Genomic DNA, 19,893 nt, shown 5'->3' with positions numbered 1-19,893 from the left:
TCACTTATCTTCTTAACATCCTGGTTTATGGAAGAAATTCTTTGTGCACATAGGTGAAAATGGTTTCTACCAAACCTGGCGCAGGGCTTGTAAAATCCCTCTTGACTAGGGCAAGTCAAACTTGGAGTAGGTAGAGGGAGCTGTTGAGCAGAAAGACCCAGGTGCTGCTTGCTCCTTTCTGATATAGCAAGGGAATAGTGTAGCCCTGAACCGCTACACCTTTAAGCGAAGGGGAAGGGGAGCTATGGAGCAGTTATAGGAGGGGAGAGGGAAGCTGGGGAGCCTATGAGTAGCAGGTGTGGTTGTGGAGGTAAATGGATGAGCTTATGTGAGAGTGGCTGTGAATATGGACAGGTATGACGATGCATAGCTGCTATGCTTTGCACAGCCCCATGTGGCATTTTATGCAAATTAGTTCATGGGCTAATTTGCATATATCCATAAACGTCAAGCTTATGATACACGTGTTCTCTCTAAACAGTGGTAGGGGTATGCTCAGGAGCTGGCCAAAATCTTGACAGTAGAAAGTGGGGGTGACTGAGGGCAGCTGGTGGTAGGGTGACCTGGTGTCCCGATTTTATAGGGACAGTCCCGATTTTGGGGTCTTTTTCTTATATAGGCTCCTATTACCACCCCCTGTCTCGATTTTTCACATTTGCTGTCTGGTCACCCTAGCTGGTGGCTATCTTAGGGGCAGCTGGGTGAGTGTGGCAGAGCTGAAAGCAGTATGGAGGTGCCTGGAGGGGTTTTTGATTGTTGGGGTTGCTGAGACTGGCCGGTTACTGGGGGAAGATGCAGGGCGGGAATTGATGTTGGCTGATTGGTTGCTGGGGGGTGATTGCTGCTGCTGGGGAATTTAGGGTGTGTCTTCTGATGGGTGTGCAGATGTTTGCTGGTGAGAAGCCTGATGGAGCTGGATGTGGGCAGTTGTAGGGACAAAATAAGAGAGCCTGATGCCAGCTGAGCCTCTCACCTTGCGTTGCTGGTGCCAACGCTCCTTCCTTCAGCTGGGATCCAGCAGGGGGAGCAGTGAGAGTAAAGCCTGCCTGCTCAGCAGGGGACATAGAGGTCAGAAGGCAGAACTGCAATTCCTGCCTGCAGAGCTATGGGTAGGTGTGACAGTGTTGCCAAATGAGTGTGTCCCATGACACCTGTCAGCTCTGTAGATGGGTGCAGATGTCTGTGTGAAGAGGAGGGGGGAGAAGAAAAAGGTGGCGGAGGAACTGGAGAGCATGATGTAGCAAAAGAATGAGGAAGGTACAGAAGGGAAGGAGGGAAATGGAAGGGGAGCAGATGACACTTCAGGAAAAAGATTAATCCTGAGCTATGATAGGAAAGAGAAAAAAAGAGAGATGAAAGCAGAAGGGGAACGAATATATAACAAATCGAGAGACACAGTTAGAAGTAGCACTTTAAAATGTATTAAAGAAAAAGTTAATTGGCAATATGTTACTGTAAGTACATGACTCAGTAAACACAGGCACAGCTGTAGTAGTACTGTCAGTTGCAGGGAGCATGTGTTTTGTGCATGCAGAAGTGCAGGTATGTTTCAGTCTGTCTAGAAGGTTTAGTCCAGTTTTCAAGTTCTGTTCTAGCAGCATGCCATGTGTTGCAGTTTGTCCTGCAGACTTCTGAGAAACAGGATTTTGCCATTTTTCACTCTGTTTTGTTCAGTGTCTAGAAATCTGGAAGTTCCCAGTGCAAGTACTGCAGTTTCAGATCCTAACCAGATTACTAGTATTTATGTTGGACTTTGCTGTTCTCAGATGTGAAGGTCAGTGAAGTAGTGTGGGAAACTATCACTTAAGCTATAGTGGCTATTTTAAAAAACGTTTAATCCAGCAATTTAAGAGCATGTAGAAGTCTGAATACATAAGAATCCACCCAACATTCTCTATGCTTTGCTCTGATGTACCCATATATGGTACTTATTTTCTTAAGAATAAATTGTATGTTTCTAAACACGTTTGATTAAACACATAAGAATTTCCTATGGAAAGAGAAGAAGTGAAGAGCTGTTTCAGAGGCATGACTGCACGATGACTTGCTGAATGGAAAAATAATCTGTAATTTTCTATACCACCAGATTAGCCTGTGTTCTGCTCTTTAATATCTCAGACAGATTTCAGTGTGCCACCTTCCTCCTAATTGCTTAGAAGTTTGTGGCAGGGATCTACCCCCACCAGGAGCCAAGAACCTGCTCCCTATCTTCCCCTCACAAGTCTTCCCTTATATCCTCCACCCCCTGGGCCAGTCACCCACTCCCCATCCACCTCCTGTAACCCTTCCCCGGCCTCCTCCATCCCTCCCAGGGCCAGGGACTCCTGACCCACACTTCAGTTCTTTTCCAAGAGCCACACAGCTCAACCGAGGCCCCCCCGCACTTCTCACCCCCAAGCCTGCACCTCTGCCTGGTCCCCAGCAAGCCCCAGACCACTCATACCATTCCAGATGAGCTCTTCACTGTACAGGGCCATCGCAGTGTGAGTCCAGGTTAGCAGCCAGGGCAGGTGCTGAGAGCTGCCCAGGCACCAGGGTCTGCAGAGGTTGGGCGCTGAGCAGCAAATGTGGGCTGGGTGCTGACGTGGAGCCAGGCAGGTCACTGCTTTGGGCAGTGCTGCCAGGAGTAGCTCTGAGCCACTCAGTGCCTGAGCTGCATCTGCCGCCACAATCGTACCTGCACTAGGGGTGGGGAGCATCTAGGAATGAGAACATTTCCTCAGCAGCCCGGCTGGGGTCCGCTTCCTGCTCCTGGAAGCCCCAACTGGCAGCCCCACCAGCCTCATCACCTGCCACCACTGTGGAAGGAACCAGGGGATGGTCCTGAAATCTGCCATCCTAGGTAACTGCCTAACTTGCCTGTGTCTAGAGCAGCCTCTGACCTCAGGATCTGATATTTGGATTTTCATAGAAAGTAACAATGAGCTCTTATAGGCTATTTATAACACCAGTACTTTTAAAAAGTAGCACTGAATAAGTGTCCTGTTAATTCATTTAACATTTCATGAACACTGATTGGAATCTGTCCTGCATGTGCATATGGCAACTGATTGGAATGAAATGGCATTAGTCTGTCACATTCTTTTTCAAAGGAATTTCATTGTAATTAGATCATACTAAATGCACTGTTATTTCCTGTGTTGTTCTAAACTTGGATTTTGCAATGCTGAATGCATTGGCGCTTATCAGGCTTTCTTTCATAAAACATGTTTAATGTATTTATTTATACATAAAACAGTCTTCACAGACACAGGCAGAGATAGTTATTTCCACATACAAGGCACATTCCTGCTACTAAAAAAAAAAAAAGCTTTAAAATTGTATCTGTGCTGAGAGTGAAAGACTAGGCAATCTGCAGAACATTTGGAGACAGATTGACAGTAGTTTATTCAGTTCCATCACACTACAAAGCTTTTCATTAATAAAGCTATTTCAAGTACATGGCAAAGCTACTGTCCTCTCAACTTTCAAGATTACAACTGTGCTATAACATACTCCATACTTACTATACAGTACAAATTGCCTACCCAGAACAATCCGAAAGCAGTTTATGCTGTGCTTGCAGCAGCTCAGTTTTAGTCAATTAGAAATACTACTTTTCAGTGGAATACAATGGTCAGATGCATCAGATTTCAAGTTGCACTATTTTGCAGCTAATTTTCTTTTTACTGTTTACCCCATAACTCCCTGTGAGCTCTTGCAGTGTGTGCAGGAAAGGACAATACTGGGAATGAGTTCACTGTGTTGTGTTGGGAGGAGTGGCTTGGGCCTGGGGGAGAGGTCCTGCTTCTACAAATAGATGGGGAAGCATTTTTAGTGCTGAAGAGCCACTATTGATTCTTCCTGGCTGTCAAAAGTGTTGGAGTTCTTGACCAAACACAGCTCTTTCCAGAGTGTACCAGATTTTTTTCCCAGTGAAATAGATCATTGACTTCAACGGGCAGATGATGGGGCCCTCAGTTTCCCTCTGTCTTTCAATCAGCTGGGAGGCACTCTCTCCCATGATCTCTGTCCCCAGCACGTGATTTCTAGATTTGATTGTCAGACTGGGCAGCGTCATAGACTGCCACGGGGAAGTGCCACAGTTTCAGGGTACCTGCATCTGTATTCTCCCTTTGTGGTCCCTCAGGGGCACCCACCTAAAGTTTCAAGCTCACAACCATCACCTCTCTTGGGCAGACACCAGCATCCCTCTCCCTCCTGACCAGGGGTTTTAAGGCTGCATAGCCCCCTACCATATACTGTGACATCCCTCACAAGCCAGTCTGCCTAACGGCTGGTACTTATGCATTGCTTACTTTCCAAGGGCTATGACCGGTATATTGAGCAGTTACAGGTGACCACACAGCACATTCTCAGAAGAGGACATTTATTTTAAGGACAAAGCATTACAGAGAAGACATATAAAAACAATAAAAGTTCCCACACACTTACTGATAAACATAGCAGAAATGACGCATCACTCCTTTGGTCCCACAGAGGTCCAATCCTTCAGCCAGTCTGGGACCTCTCCTTAGACAGAATATCCTGTCCATTTGCCCAGTTAAAATGTGGGCCCACAGTTGGGGTTGCCTACTTTATAATAGCAGATGACCAAACACTCTTGCCCCACTCCTTCCCCAAGGCCCCGCCCACCACTCACTCCTGAAATGGAGACGCTCTACACAGCCATGTTAGTGCTATGGGATATCTGAGGTTGGTATTCTTTTAGTGTTAGCAGCCCCACGCTTTGCAAGTGCAGCAGAGCAGCTGATGGTTCTGCACAATAGACATTGCATGGGCCAGATTTAAGTTCTATATCCCCATGCAGGAATTGCTTCACCCACCTTGGAGGAAATGCAGCCATGGCTATATCCAGCACACTTAGGTCCCCAAACTTCTGAGACTATTGTACTGTTTAGACAAGAGGGCTGATTGGATCCTTATTTTCCTCCTATCAGAACACTTCCATTTCCACCTATCAAACAGGGATGCCATCTTCTTCAAAAATATGAACCTGTGGGGCCAGCTTAGAAGCCAAGCACAAGTTGGTCTCATGCAAGGATCCAAATTTAAGTCTCAAGCTATACCTCTACCCCGATATAACGCAGTCCTATATAACCTTATAGGTGAGACTGTGTTATATTGGATTTGATCTGGTACGGCGTACCGGCAAGAGCCGGTACGCCGTGCCGGACTGGACTGGCTTCCCCGGTGGTGATTTAAAGGGCCTGGTGCTCCAGCCGCTGCGGGGAGCCCCGGGCCCTTTAAATCCCCGCCAGAGCTCCGGCAGTGGGGCTCAAGCAGGGATTTAAAGGGCCCGGGGCTCCCCTCTGCTTTACCACGTTCTATCCGAATTCGTGTTATTTCAGGTCGCGTTCTATCGGGGTAGAGGTGTAGTACTTTTTCCTTTAGCCTGAAGAGACCAAGATCGGTATCTAGGGAGACGAGGACTGGTCAAGTGATTTTCCTCTGTGGCCTGAAGAAATTGATTTTATCCTTTTATAAGCTGTAATTTTGACAATATACATTACTTTATTTAGGCAATTGATTTTAAAATGTCGATTCAAATATGATTATTTCATGGTAGAACAAATAGAAGTCTAGTACATACATAGACAATTTTAAAGAATTCTATAGAGATGACACCAGAAAACAGCTGAGAAATCTAAAGTCTAGACAGCAAACCACATAGGCAGTTTCAGGCTTACCAACTAAAGAATGCTTGGTTGAAAGAATAGCTGATGTCACCAGTCTGTCAGAATTTCAGAGCACCAAGCATAACCAGTACAGATTCCAGGCTGCTATAGAGATTACATCAGTAACACTGAATTGTGCCTATAAACATGCACATGAAAAGATGTGCACAGTTACTCTTTGTGCCCCAAAAGTGAGCTTTGTCAGTGGATGTTTGAGAATATGCATGTGTGCAGCTACGGATATGTTCTGAATATTTGTTCCAATATATCCAATTGGCTGTGAGAAATTACACTTGTTTAGCATGCCCCAAAGAGGTAGCGGATGAAGAAATAAAAATACTAATAAATGGTATTACAACAATATACTTCCTTTAGTGACTTCATTCATGCAGGTAAATGGGTTCTGTGTTGCAAGCAACCCCTTCATATGAAGACTGGTCTTTGACTAAAAAAACAATTTTATGCCAAAGATACTTAAGATGTCTTTGGCCTTAAGGTCCAAAATCATGACCATTACAGAAACGAAGTAGTAATGAAGTCCATCCTCTTGCCGTTGTAGTATTGCTTGCTAGAGTATGTTTTCTAATGTTTGTCTCTCACACAGTGCTTGATGACCAATCTAAAAAATCCATTTTATCAAAATATATTCTTTTTTAATAATGTTATGCATTGTTTGGGTAAAGTTTCTTTAGTTTAATATTTCCAACTATACTGCTGTGATTCCATCAGCTTTCATAAGCTAAGCAGGGTTGGGCTGGGTCAATGCTGATGGTGTACCTAGATGCTTCTGGAAGTAGAGTTCTTTGAGTGCTTGCTCATGTCGATTCCATTCTAGTTGTGCACGCGCCCACATGCACAACTGTCGGAGACTTTTGCCTTAGCAGGATCCATAGGGCTGACTGTGTCACCCTCTGGAGTGCCGCATTCATGCAGCAGTTTATCAGGCGCCACCGGCCCTACACCTTCTCAGTTCCTTCTTACCACCCATGACAGTTGGTTGGAGTGCCTGGTCTTGCTTGGCAAGAACATGAGTGGTTCTTCACTGTTTAGATCGTTCCCCTTTGTTATTTAGTCGAGTGATTAGTTAGCTGTTAAGTGCATAGTAGTAGCTTAGTAGTTAGTCCCAGCTGGGACTTTGTCCCGAAGCTGGACATGCCCCACTCCCCAGGCTCCAAGCAATGTTCTGATCAGTGACCCTCACAAGAGTTGTTTGAAGCCCCACAGAAAAGAAAAGTGCTGGAACTGCAAAAATTTACGTCCCCAAAGTCAAAAAGAATGGGATATTCAGTTGAAGGCCCTCCTCATGGAGGATGGTCTGTGCCCAGCATCTGAGCCCTTGCACTTGGACTCCATGCCAGGTACTTCAGCACTGGCACGGAGTGCATTGCCAGCACTGGGATCCACCTGGCATCTTTCCCCCTCTCCGGTACCAAAGAAGTGGTCTAAATCAACTGGGCCACAGTCATCATGCAAGGGGACTTTGGGAGAAGGACCTGTGTTAGACCTCATGCCTGCAATGGTGGCTCTCTGGGGTACTGCTGTGGTTGGACCCCCAGCCCAGCCAGGGACCCGACTCTGACTCCGGGGAGAGGTAGAGGGTCCCGGCCCATTGCAGGGACCTCTGCGCCCAAAGTGGGCCTGGCGGCCAAAGAACAGTTAGGCCAACTGGCACCGCAGACGCCTGGCCGCATGGCGGATCCCACCAAGACACCAGTTCAGATGACCAAATCAGCTGTAGGACCACCCCTAAAGGCCGTGGGACGTCCCCGGACTGCAGGTGTTATTCCCCTTGTCACGGTCAAGGACCCTGATACCACAACTTTGGTCTCCGGTCAGGAGGCCCAGATCTCAGATGCCACTTTCCTCACCTACGAGACATGGAACTCCAGAATCGCAATGCTGATCCCCATACACCCAGTACCGACAGTCCTCCCACCAGAGATCACCAAGGCGCAGGTCACCATCGCCTTGCAGATCTCTCAGTTGTCAGTCCCCTCCAGCACAAGACTGTTCCTGGTCGCGGCACCAGTCACCGGGACGCTGATACCGTTCTTCAGGCAGGCACCAACCCTCACCTTCCCCGTACCGCCAGCAAGAGTCAGTCGACAGACTCAGGCTTCCACAGCCCTGCCGTGGTCACCGGAAGGGCAGTGGTCCAGGTCGGAGGGACAGTTCAGTCTTCCTTTGTAAAGAATGAATCATCCCCTATCTGGGAGCCGGCATGGGGTCACGGGCAATGGCCCACCCAGTGGCAATACTGGAACCCATGGGGGTGCGTCTTATGCCTGCACCATACTCCCACTGCTCCTCCCAGACGGCTTTGGAGAACATACCCCTGGCGTTGCTGGCACCAGTGTTGGAGCAAGGGGCCAAATCCGAAGCGGCAGTTTCACGGGAGGCCCCAGTGGCTGAAGAACAGTCCTTACGCAGCACAGGGATGCTCCCCTCCCTCCAGCGGTGCAGTTGTCCTCGTTGTCCCCAGACGAGGCGGTGGCGGGGCCCTCGCAAACTGGCAGCCCCTCTCGTTCCCCCCTCCCATGACTTCAGGGAGCACCAAGCCCTACTTAAAAGGGTGGCGGCCAACCTGAACTTGGAGGTTGAGGAGCTAGCTGAGGAGCCTGATGACCTCTTCAATGTCATCCCCCCCTCTGCCCCAGCCCGGGTGGCATTGCCCGTTCACACAGGGGTCCTGAAGATCACCACGTCAGGGTGGCAGACCCTATCTTCCATTCCACCAACATCCAAGAATGCGGAAAAGAAGTATTATGTCCCCACAAAGGGGGTTGAATATTTATACACACACCCTCCCCCGGGGTTGCTGGTCATATCTGCCGTCAATGAAAAGGCCAGGTGGTTGGCACCTCCAAAAATAAAGATGCCAAGAGGCTGGATTTATTTGGCAGAAAGATTTATTCAGCAGCGAGCCTCCAATCTAGGGTCTCAAACTATCAGGCCCTACTTGTCAGATACAATTTCAACCTGTGGGACTCAGTCAGCAAGTTCAGGGAGAGCCTCCCACATGATCAGGCACTGGAGTTCACCACTCTGGTGGAAGAGGGCCAGGCGGTAGCTAGGGGTGCCCTTCAGATGGCTTGGGATGCCACAGATTTGGCATCCAGGGTGGTCGCCTCTGCAATAGCCATGAGCATAGCTCCTGGTTACAGACCTCCGGGTTGTCCCAGGAGATGCAATATACCCTCCAGGACCTCCCTTTCGAGGGAACGGGGCTTCTCTCAGAGCTGACTGATGCAAGGCTCCATGGCCTTAAAGACTCCTGGGCCACCCTCCGCTCCTTGGGCCTGCATACTCAGCGGGCTAGAAGGCCATTCCGTCCATTGCCGCCTCCGCCGTCATCAAGGTCTTGGGGTGTCTCTAGATCCGGCCCCTACAAAAAGAAGAAAAAAGATGGGGTTTTAAGCGACGCCACCAGTTGTTATCTCACCCATCTGTCCAGCCTGGTCCTTCCAGGGACTAAGGCAGCCAAAAGCCGTCATTTTGAGAGTGCGCCCGAGGACAACACCCCAGTCACTGCAATGGATCCGCTCCCCGTCTTCCTCAACTGCCTCAACTCTTCTGATTGGCCTGGTCCCATATCACCTTGTAACACCGGGGGCTCAACACAGTCTTGTCGGGCTATCCCCTGCAGTTTGTAGCCGACCAACCCTTCCATCCTCCTTCCCCACCCCTCTTCAGGGACCCTTTTCACAAGCAACGCCTCATTCAGGAGGTCTTTTAACCTTACACCGTTTTCTACAAGGACAAGATCCAAGTAAGACTACACCCAGCCTTCCTTCCACAAGGTGGTCTCTCAGTTTCATTCAAACCAAGATATTTACTTACTGGTCGTCTTCCTGAAGCTGCATAAGTCAGAAGAGGAGTGCATGCTGCATGCCCTCAACGTCAGACGAGCACTGGCCTTTTATATTGACAGTACCAAGCCGTTCTGTAAGTCAATGCAATTATTCGTCGCCGTGGCCGACAGAATGAAAGGTCACCCTGTTTCTGCTCAGATAATATCATCCTGCATTCACTTTTGCTATGATCAAGCACAGATGCCACCCCTGACGATCATCACCACCCACTGTACCAGGGCATAGGCCTCTTCGGCAGCCTTTTTGGCTCAAGTGCCTATGCAGGATATCTGGTCGTCGGTCTATACCTTCACGGCCCACTATGCACTTACCCAGCAGGCCCTGGATGATGCTGGCTTCGGCAGAGCAGTATTTCAAGCCTCAAGCGGTGAACTCCAAGCCCACCTCCGTGGATACTGCTTGCGGATCACCTAGAATGGAATCAACATGAGCAAGCACTCAAAGAAGAAAAAATGGTTACTTCTCTTTTGTTCTTAAAGCACTTCACAAACATTAATTTATTACACCCAATAATAGCCCTTTGAGGGGTTGTTTCCTCCCATTTTGCAGGTGGGTAAACGGAGACACAAAAAGGTTAAATTGTGGTTGTGTCTTAAAAGTGGCTTTGTAAAAGTGGCATTGTGTGGTTCCCTTTTTGTTGTGCCTGACAGACTTCTATGTCACATTTGCTCAGTTTGCATATGAAAAGAGGGTTTTTACAAACATATTTGCACACTCCATCCATGTCTGTCAGACTGGGCTCTGTCTAGCCTCATCTAACTGTACAACCCCTTTGTCTTTAGATTATGTTTTCAATTACACTAGTGCAAACCAATGAAAGGCCAGTGGGCTTATGTAAGTGTTGTTGAAGGCATAACGTGAAGACTACATGAGTGACAGAGGTGTACCTGAAAGTTTAGTCTGGCTTGCAGAATCTCTGCTATTGCTGTTGATATGAAAGGACACAGCTTTACTGCCACAGTCCAGAGTGGGCTCGGGGGGCTGGCAGTAAGAAAAAGAATGTTTGTGTGTAAAATGAGCACATGTGATTTGAAAATCAGAGAAACGATTAATATGTCGTACTTGCATAATACTTTCTAGGGCAGAATTGCACTTTCCTAAAAGTCACAGATACAGTCTGTAGTAGGTATGGTAAGAGAATCCAGGAGTTCTGATACTCAGTTACCTGCTTTCAGCACTAGATAATAGTCCTTCCCTAATAATTTTCCCCTTCTTTCACATAGAATCAGTGATTTGTTAGCTCATGGGTTGAGCTCCTTTCTTTGCATTTGTTTTCATAAAACGGGCATTAAAACATCTGTTTGTAGAAAATCATATCCGTGATTACAAGGGGAGCTTTTCGGCCTAAATAAAATCCGCATCCAGAGGACGGTGTATGCAGCTGTCCGTTCTGAGGGGGGGACCTCCACACTTGTAGCAGCAGTGCAATGCCAGTGCCTAAAGCAACATTACGCAGCTGCCCAATGCTCTTTTTTTCACAAGACTCTGATCCAGTTGCCATATATGGCAGAAGGTTTAATGGTAATAACACAGGCCAGTGTGTATGGTGGTTGGCCTGATTGAATGTCAGACAGGAGGGAATTTTTAAAGGGGATATATGTGGACTAAAGACCATCTTGGTGGCTGCTAGCTCGTTTGAAGTCCCCTGCCACTCTCCACTCCACCCAACCGATGGTAATGGGCAGGGGAGATGGTCCTTTTCACTTCAGTCTAGGGGTGCTTTACAAGTGGTGTGTCGTTGCAATGGGGAGAACGAGCTCCTCTTTAGCACTTGGAGAGTAGTGTGGGAAAGTTATTTCTTCTCTCCCTCTTAGCCTGCTGGGGCTACTTATGTGAATTGCTAGACGGCGAGGTCTTCAGGGGATTTCCCATATCTGCCTGTAAAACATCAGCACTTTGTTGGTACTATACTAGGGCCGTAACGCTCACAGGCTGAAGAGTAAGACAGACAGACTGAGGATTCCATTGTCACGTTTGATAATGGTAAATAATCGCCTTATTCTAACACAGAGCAAAGAGCTATATGAGAATAAGAACCACAGGGATTGGCCTTAAGGCTACTTTTTCTCCCTCTCTTTCATTCTATCACTCCTATATAGAACCCTCCCCAGCCACCACTTTTAAAGAGACAGTATACCTATCTTCAGAGTTAGGAAGCAGTGGCCAGGAAGCAAGGAGTTCATTTACTCAAGTGCTTCTAACTTAGCGCATCTCTGCCATTTTGTGGAATGCAGGGGAGTTTTTCTTTTTCTGGAGGGTTCTATGTAGCAGGCAACCTGTTCTCTGGCTTACTACATAGCCAGTATCTTATCTGCAGCCTGTATCATGGAAGATGGGTGGATAATTTCTGGTGACTAGAGCCTTTGAGTTTTACAAGCATGTAAAAGAAAGAAAGGTAGATCAAATATTTGGCCTTCCAGCCTTGATAGTGTTAATTTAAAACAGTACACCTCTACCCCGATATAACACTGTCCTCAGAGCCAAAAGTTCTTACCACGTTATAGGTGAAACCGCGTTATATTTAACTTTCTTTGATCCACCAGAGCATGCAGCCCCGCCCCCCTGGAACGCTGCTTTACCGTGTCATATCCGAATTCGTGTTATATCGGGTCGTGTTATATTGGGGTAGAGGTGTATATAGTAATTGTGGAAATTGATGAATTCAGTACAGGTGAGCACCCTATAATTAACTCAAATGCTTATGTAGTAGGAGCCTGTAGGCCCAGCACCTGGGAACACCAAGAATGTAATCCTGGCCGTTGAAGTCAATGGCAAAACTCCTATTGATTTCAGTGGGACCAGGATTTCACACCTAGATGGCAAGCTCCTTGGGGCAGGTACTCTGTCTTCTATTTGGCCCTGATCCTGTAAACACTTACCTTATGTGCCTCGTCCCACTGAAGTCAATAAGACACAATGTGTGTGTTCGCATGATCAGACCTATGTTGGTACAATAGTTTGGACTACAGACTCCTGATCTAGTTGAGGCCTCCAGGCACTATTGTAATAGAAAAAAATATTAATCATATAGTTCAGGCTGCACAAAAATGTCCAGCCTTCACATTTTCAACCTCTTCATTCCAACAGTCCATTTTCACATGCTAAGAACTGAAATATTTTTAACTTTTTGGGGCTTCAATTTGACAGGTTTATTTTTAAACTGGTTTAGCTTTAAATTGATCCAAAAAAAATGAAAAGCCTGCAGCGTGCTGACTTTACATGGTCCTAAACTTTAAAATAATGCTTCATTTCACACAAACTTGGATTGACTTTCTCAATGTATCGGTGTTGGCAGATGGCATATATGAACGCTACTTCTGTCTGTGTGTGTGTGTGTGTGTGTGTGTGTGTGTGTGTGTGTGTGTGTGTGTGAGAGAGAGAGAGAGAGAAAGAGAGAGAGGGAGGAAAACTCTTCCTCCCACCCACCCCTCATACTGAAATGTAAAATACTGATGGAATTTTGTTCAATCTTTCCATGAAAGACTCTTTTTTGAGTAGACACTGCATGAGATAGTAGTAGCATTCAAAAATCACAAGTCAGATCACCAAATAATGAGATTATATTAAAAATAAAATTTTATTTGCCTTTTTGAGCCATTAGGATATACTTATGTCACATTTTCATGCTTTTCTCTGTGACCAGGAGGGATGCAAACTTAGTTGTTTTAAATGAAAGCTGAGGTAACAATTGGAGATATACCAATCTCCTAGAACTGGAAGGGATCTTGAAAGGTCATTGAGTCCAGCCCCCTGCCTTCACTAGCAGGACCAATTTTTGCCCCAGATCCCTAAGTGGCCCCCTCAAGGATTGAACTCATAACCTTGCATTTAGCAGGCCAATGCTCAAACCACTGAGCTACCCCTCCCCCCTGAGATTCTTGTGTATTTGTATGACTCCAGGTCCTGGGGCTTTAAGAAAATCAACATGTATTCTAAGACTTGTGATGAAATCATGAGATTTGGCCACACTGATGTTTCAGCTTCAGGAGTTGTGAGTAAAAACTACGAGCATGTGACAACAGCAGTTATTGTGGCACCAGAATTATAGAAGGGGCATCAAAGCACTCATCCAGAACACCATGGAAGTACAAGTTTGAAACTGTGTATGAAACATAGTAATGTTCCACCTAGAAATTGATGCACTCAGTCTTCACCAGCTGAAGATGGATCCATTGAACCCCAAAATGTTCACATACTGAATTTTTGAATATGCATTTGCTTCAGAGTTTGCCATGAGGTTCCTATGATAGTGCATCATTTTTATTCAAAATTTAATTAAAACCCAATTAAGCACTTTGGGAAAGCTTTCCCTTAAGTGTGTGAGGTATTTTGAGAACAGTATTTACTCGAGTGCATGACTTGCACATACTATTCTGTGGCTGCTGCCAAATCATTTCCCTCTGTTCTGTCTGTAACTTCCATTACTATCTGCCTTTGCCAAAATTAACTAACTGTGTGGTGTGACCAGATGCTGAAAACATGAGCCGTTGTATCAAGGTCATGCAGGAGACAGGAATGAATGTTCCCAGAAACTGAATGGTCAAGTTTCTTTACAAATAAAACACTAAGATACTTCCACTAAACAGAAGCACAGGAATTAAATCTGACCATAAGTTGTATCTGTATCTGGTCTTGATGCCAAAGTTGGTGTTAAGTGGTATTCATACCCTGCTACTGACAAGAGAGAGTGAGCGCTGGGGCCAGACCTCAAGATGCAGAGTTGCATGAGTTGTGTGGCCCTCAAAAGAGTGTGGGTGTGTTTATGGGGCAGGGAGGAAGGGAGTAGAGTGGTAACAGGCCTGAGAGGAGGGATAGCCTAGTGTTTAGGCTGCTGGCCTGGGAAGCAAGAGACCTGGGTTCAGTTCCTTGCTCTGTTAGCATCTTCCTGTATGATCTTGGGTAAGACACTTAGACTCTCTGTGCCTCAATTCCCCTTCTGTTCAGATACTGCAATAACAGGGCCATATAAGTACTTTAGATAGACACTTAGTATGCTCTTAAAGGAGGGATTCAGCTCTAGTAACTAGAAAAGGACATTATTTGATGCCATCTTTGTTACGTCTTAATGGTTTCCATATCAAATTTTCTCAGTTTACAAGTAAAAGACATTTTTATTTCAGCCATGCAAACAGCCTGGGATCTGATTGTTAAGTTTGTATTCTGGCTTGCGTACCATCACTGGGAGTGAAGGTTCTGTGGGCCAAGTTCTTTCGCTAGATAAATCATGTGATGTCACAAGTATAAATGAGGGCAGAATTTGGCCCTACATTTGGAATTTAGTTCACATTTCTGTTAATGATGCCTCAGCCACAATAAAATGCATTTCTCTCTTAGTTGGATGGACTCTGCAAGGGCAAAAGGCAATAAAGCCATATTTATGTCATTCAGGTCAACAGATACTACTCTGACTACACCCAGGGAGGAGAGTTGTTAATTAAGAAGGTCCCACTTTTGCATAGTCGCTTGTCTGGCCATATCTACACTCTAAGGCATCTAAGGCAATCAAGAACTCAAACATTCCCCTCAACACCAGGTACTCCAGTATGAAGATTGGTAGGTGGCAACCCCATCTAAGAATCAAAACCTAACTGTGTGCACAGAGAAAACAGGAAAAGTAAAAGCCTTCTGCCTTTATATTTTTTCAGGCCTTATTTTACAGATGCAGTTTTTGAGCTCCCATAAATTCTATCAAAATCCATCTCCGTCTGTGAATTTTTTTTTCTTTCTTTCTTTCTTTGCAGGGGCGGCACGCATAAAATAACTCACATTTCCTAAGAGATATTTGCAATTAGTATGATCTATGCTTCAGTGTCAATGTTACTGTGACCACTGAACATCACATAATGAATATGAAAAATCCATTTAAACCACACACTCAGGAGTATCAGATACAGATCTGCAATTTGGTCAGCACATCATTATTTCTTCATTAGAAAAAGAGCAGCTGGGTAGCATACTAGGCAGCAGTGCTGTCCCCTGGCTTGCAGGACCTTGGATCTAATCCTATTTTTTAGTCATAACGAAATGAATTTGGTGGTGTCAGCTGAGTTCATGTTGCAAAACTGTAAGTGCTGGCAGCTTCTTTACTCAGGAGAGGCTTGGAGATTAGCTCGTCTAGAAATTGAAACCTTTCACCTCTAGACATTATGGCTCCTCCAGGTCATTCATGAAGCGACTTAGTGAGGCAATGTGGAGAAGCTCAAGCAGTGGCAGCCTGCCTAACATATTGCCTATGGATAAAGAGAATAATTTCCACACTGCTGTTTTAACCTTCAGGATAGCAAATATTCTTAGTGCTTCATCTCGAATAAAGTTCTCTGCTCAGCAAAATATAATTTTTCTGTTCTTTTACTTGTGTGCTAGGAAACATTTTGTATATCTTTTTAAGGTGATAAAAGATGTTTGCAGCAACTTCACTGGAGTGATAGATTCAGATGGACCATCATCTAGTTCTCCGATACACAAGACAGAACTGGAAAAGGTAAAGTTAAAGAATTACTATGCTAATGCAAAGATAGATGATGATGTTCTATTATGGAGGTGTCGATAGTGACGCTAAAGTTCAGGTTGCATTTACCCTTAAAGCAGGACTCTAATTAATGATTGAATTCAATCTCTACATTTGACACAGTAACTTTTTCAGTAAAATACTTGGTAACTTTTGCAGAGGAACCATTTTAAGATGCTGCATTTTTAGAAATTTTGCCCCTTCTTCCTCACATTTTTGGGTTCCTCTAGATAAGTTGCACAGTTCCCAAAGACTCCACATTTCTCTCACATTCTGATAACATCTCTGGCAGAGGCCATTTTTTAAATGAAACACACACAATTATTCCTCATATTCAGACAATCCAAAATTGGCCAACTTCAGCAACTCATATCCATCAGCAGCTTTTTATTTTAGATGTTTACCAGCAGGCCTGCTGAGTAGCACAGGACATGGTGGGTGAGCTCTGGTGTAGAGATGGACCTGTGGGGGCGGAGGGAAACAAGCGCAGGGATGTGGAACCTGGGGAGGAATGGGTGGTGGGTATATGATGGGCTGGACTGGGGTTTTGGAGGCCTGGCAGAGGAAGTCCATTCTGTATAGAGGCTTAAACACCCCGGCATTCCGAGGTAGCAGTGTTTAGAGCTTGTGAAGTGCTCATGTCTTGGCACAGAGACACTTAGCTCCCTGACTCACTAAGGGTATATCTACACTGCAGGTAGACCACCGTGGCTGGCCCATGCCAGCTGATTCGAGCTCACAGGGCTGTTTAATTGTGGTGAGACATTGAGGCTTAGGCTGTAGCCTGAACTCTGAGACCTCTCCCACCTCCCAAGGTCCTAGAACCTAGGCTCTAGCCCAAGCCTGAACATTTACACCGTAATTGAACAGCCCCTTAGCCCAAGCCCCACAAACCCAAGTCAGCTGGCACAGGCCAGCTGTGGGTTTTTAATTGTGGTGTAGACATACCCTGAGGCAGCAGACTAACAATGAACAGGATGTCTGTGAAGTGAGGCATCAATGCACCAAGTGCTCACCAAGGCAGCGCTGCTTTAGGCCTCTAGCCTGCGTGATATCTGCGCAGTCAGACCCCATTGCAAGATGGCAGTCCTATTTGTTATGGGCCATCTCCTGGTCCCATTAAAGATTAATGTTTAAAAGTCCCATTGACTAGGATTTGACCTCAAGACTCTGGAGGTCAAAGTCCATTCATAGGTAGCCTAGATTTACATTTTTGTATTGCCATTGACATCAATGGAATTTCTCTGCATTTACACCAGTATAACTAAGATCAGGATTTGGCTTATGGTAATTAAGGTATATTTGTATATAATTTCCCTTGCCTGTTATACAATATAATATTCTAAAATGTTGCTGTCTATTAATGTGCTAAACAGCAAGATCAGGTAAGAAGTGCTCATAGATGAAAGAAATCTTCAAAATGATATTTTTAATGAATGCTTTAGATATACATTTACAATTGACCGCCTTACACAAACAACGCATTTGTATAGGTAGCATTTCAGACCTTTCAATGTATGTAAGAAAAAAGTCTGTTCAATTAAGTTTTTAGCACTCTGTGCGGGGTAGGAAGGAAACACACGGTGGTGCGGTATAAAGTTTTCCTTGCCACAAATTTGGGATGCCGATGTTACTCATAGGTGGTGAAGCCATGAGTGAGTTATGTAAAACATGTTAAACAGATGCCAATAAAAAGTTTTATGGCACACCACCACATATGAGTTTTGTTTATGCCACGCATTTTAGGTAATAGCTATTTTATAAACTTTAGATTTTTAATTTTTTTATTAGTAATATACACATAATTGCTAGTCTCTAACTTCACAGACTTTTTTATAGTCTCAGACTCTAAGGAAACCATTGTGATAATCTATTCTCACCTCTTGCACATTGCAGGCCAGAGAACCGCACCCCCATACTGCTGTAATAGAGCCATAACCTCTGGCTGAGTTACCGAAATCATAATTTAAATGCTTCCAGTTGCAGAGAATCCACCATTTACTCTAGTTCATACCAGCAAGGGACCCTTACTTACACACATCGAAAGTACTGAAAGTACTGAAATATAAAAATGTGTTGTGTTTGATAAGTTGTCAGTTGTAAATTACCTAAAGCATTCATTAAAGATATAGTTTTGAAGATTGATTGTATGTAAAATGAGCACTTGTTGGTTAGCACATTAATAGAGAGCAACATTTTAGAATCTATAAATGTAATAAAAATATATTATGGCTAACATGGTTCATTGTTAGATTTGGGTTACATGATTGGACTGTTACTCTTAAAAGGATAAAAGAATGGGATATATTTGGCAATACAGTTCTAGTGTGTGCTTAGTTTTGTTTTGTTTTAGCAAAACTTATGCTTGTGTGGTGACATAAGAAGTCTATGTAATGTAAATGAACTCTTGGCTATCTCATATTTGTCCTCAGGATGGATGCTTGGCATGTATTTAATGTAATAATAAGCATAACTTTAATTTGACCGATGACACATTATTTGGCCAGTGTGACCACATGAGAAATGACCTAATTTATTTTGTCCATGCAGAAATTGTCCTCCGAGAGGCCAAGCTCAGATGGGGAGGGTGCTATAGAAAATGGAATCACTGCCGTGTGTAATGGAAAAGAGCAAGGTGAATCCCAGATGCAGAGTGTGTTTTACATATTCAGTATAAAAATATAATATTTTTTCCTTTTATGACTTAGGGGCTTTGTAAGTAATATAATTAGTCTTATATCTACCCTGAAAGTTGAACTGTGCCAAGGTTGAATTACATAAACCTTTACATTGGTGGTGTAGGTGAGCGGACTCACCCCTGCGGCACCTCCTGCTGGTCTGTCAGTGAATTAGCTCATTCCAGCCTCCAGAGCGCCCTCTGCAGGCCGGTGATCCACCTGTCCTGTGGCCCCCCCATATCCCTCCCTGGACCCAGTGCCCTGGTCTTAGGGTCTCCCCTCCCCGGGGAACCCCCACCCACTATTCCCATCTCACCTCAGTAAAAGGCTACTGCCAGTCATCGTCTAGCCCCACGCCCTGGGGCAGACTGCAGTATCAGCCTATTCATCAGTGGCAAGGAGGGTTTGGACCTGTTGCCTTGGCCTACCCCTGGGCTGCCCTCTGCAACCCCCAGTACCTCTTGGCCTTATGCTAGGTCGCAGCCTGGAGCCTTCCAAGCAGGAGCTCCCCAGCTCCTCTGCCTTTCCCCAGCCCTGCTCCACTCAGCTACCCTATGTCTAGCTCCCTGAGCCAGGCCCTTCTCTCTCTGAATGCAGAGAGAGAGAGTGTCTGGGCCTCTGGCTCACTGCCTCTTATAAGGGCCAGCTGGGCCTGATTGGGGCATGGCCACAGCTGAGCCTACTTTCCCCAATCAGCCCAGACTTCCTCTCCTGGACTGTTTCAAGCCCTTCAGGGCAGGAGCAGGGGACCACCCTACTACAGTGGATATTAGAATACCTCCATTCTAGTTAAGAGTTATCCACATGTAACATTGATGTAAGTGACAGCAAGATCAAGGTCCATATGTAAGTTTTGAAATGACTTTTTCCTGTGTTTATAAAGTATGCTGTCTTCTATAGGGGAGTTGAGCCAATCACCATGTTGCATGTAAGGTTTTCCCCTACAATTTTAAACAGGAAGGGTGTCATAGCATTTTATAAGGGAAGACAAGAATCATGTATGCTAAATTACTTTAAAATGATGTACTCCACTTTGGAGTCAGAAAGCTTGTTCCCAGTCCTTAGATTCCAAGCTGAGGGACATTCCAAATTCAATTTCCTGAGTAAGGTCTGCAAAAGCAATCCACAGATTATCTTTTTGTTTCCCCTTGAAGAAA

General features: G+C 45.3%; 1 protein-coding gene across 19 annotated transcripts in view; it reads left to right on the top strand.

Annotated features, from left to right (window-relative positions):
- AFAP1 (actin filament associated protein 1) overlaps window positions 1-19,893 on the top strand; it is a 172,326-nt gene that overhangs the window by 113,692 nt on the left and 38,741 nt on the right. For all 19 annotated transcript variants that reach the window (XR_005599377.1, XR_005599378.1, XM_039541555.1 and 16 more), the window contains 2 exons: window positions 15,939-16,031; window positions 18,609-18,693. Coding sequence is in view for 17 of the 19 variants with exons in the window: in XM_039541555.1 (XP_039397489.1) it covers window positions 15,939-16,031; window positions 18,609-18,693 (178 nt within the window). In the remaining 2 variants the exon portion in view is untranslated. The remainder of the gene's footprint in view (window positions 1-15,938; window positions 16,032-18,608; window positions 18,694-19,893) is intronic.

This window comes from Mauremys reevesii, linkage group 5 (genome assembly GCF_016161935.1).
Source record: "Mauremys reevesii isolate NIE-2019 linkage group 5, ASM1616193v1, whole genome shotgun sequence".
In the NCBI taxonomy this organism is placed as follows: Eukaryota; Metazoa; Chordata; order Testudines; family Geoemydidae; genus Mauremys; species Mauremys reevesii.
Note: the sequence above shows the minus strand (reverse complement) of the source record. Positions and strands in the feature narration are given on the sequence as shown.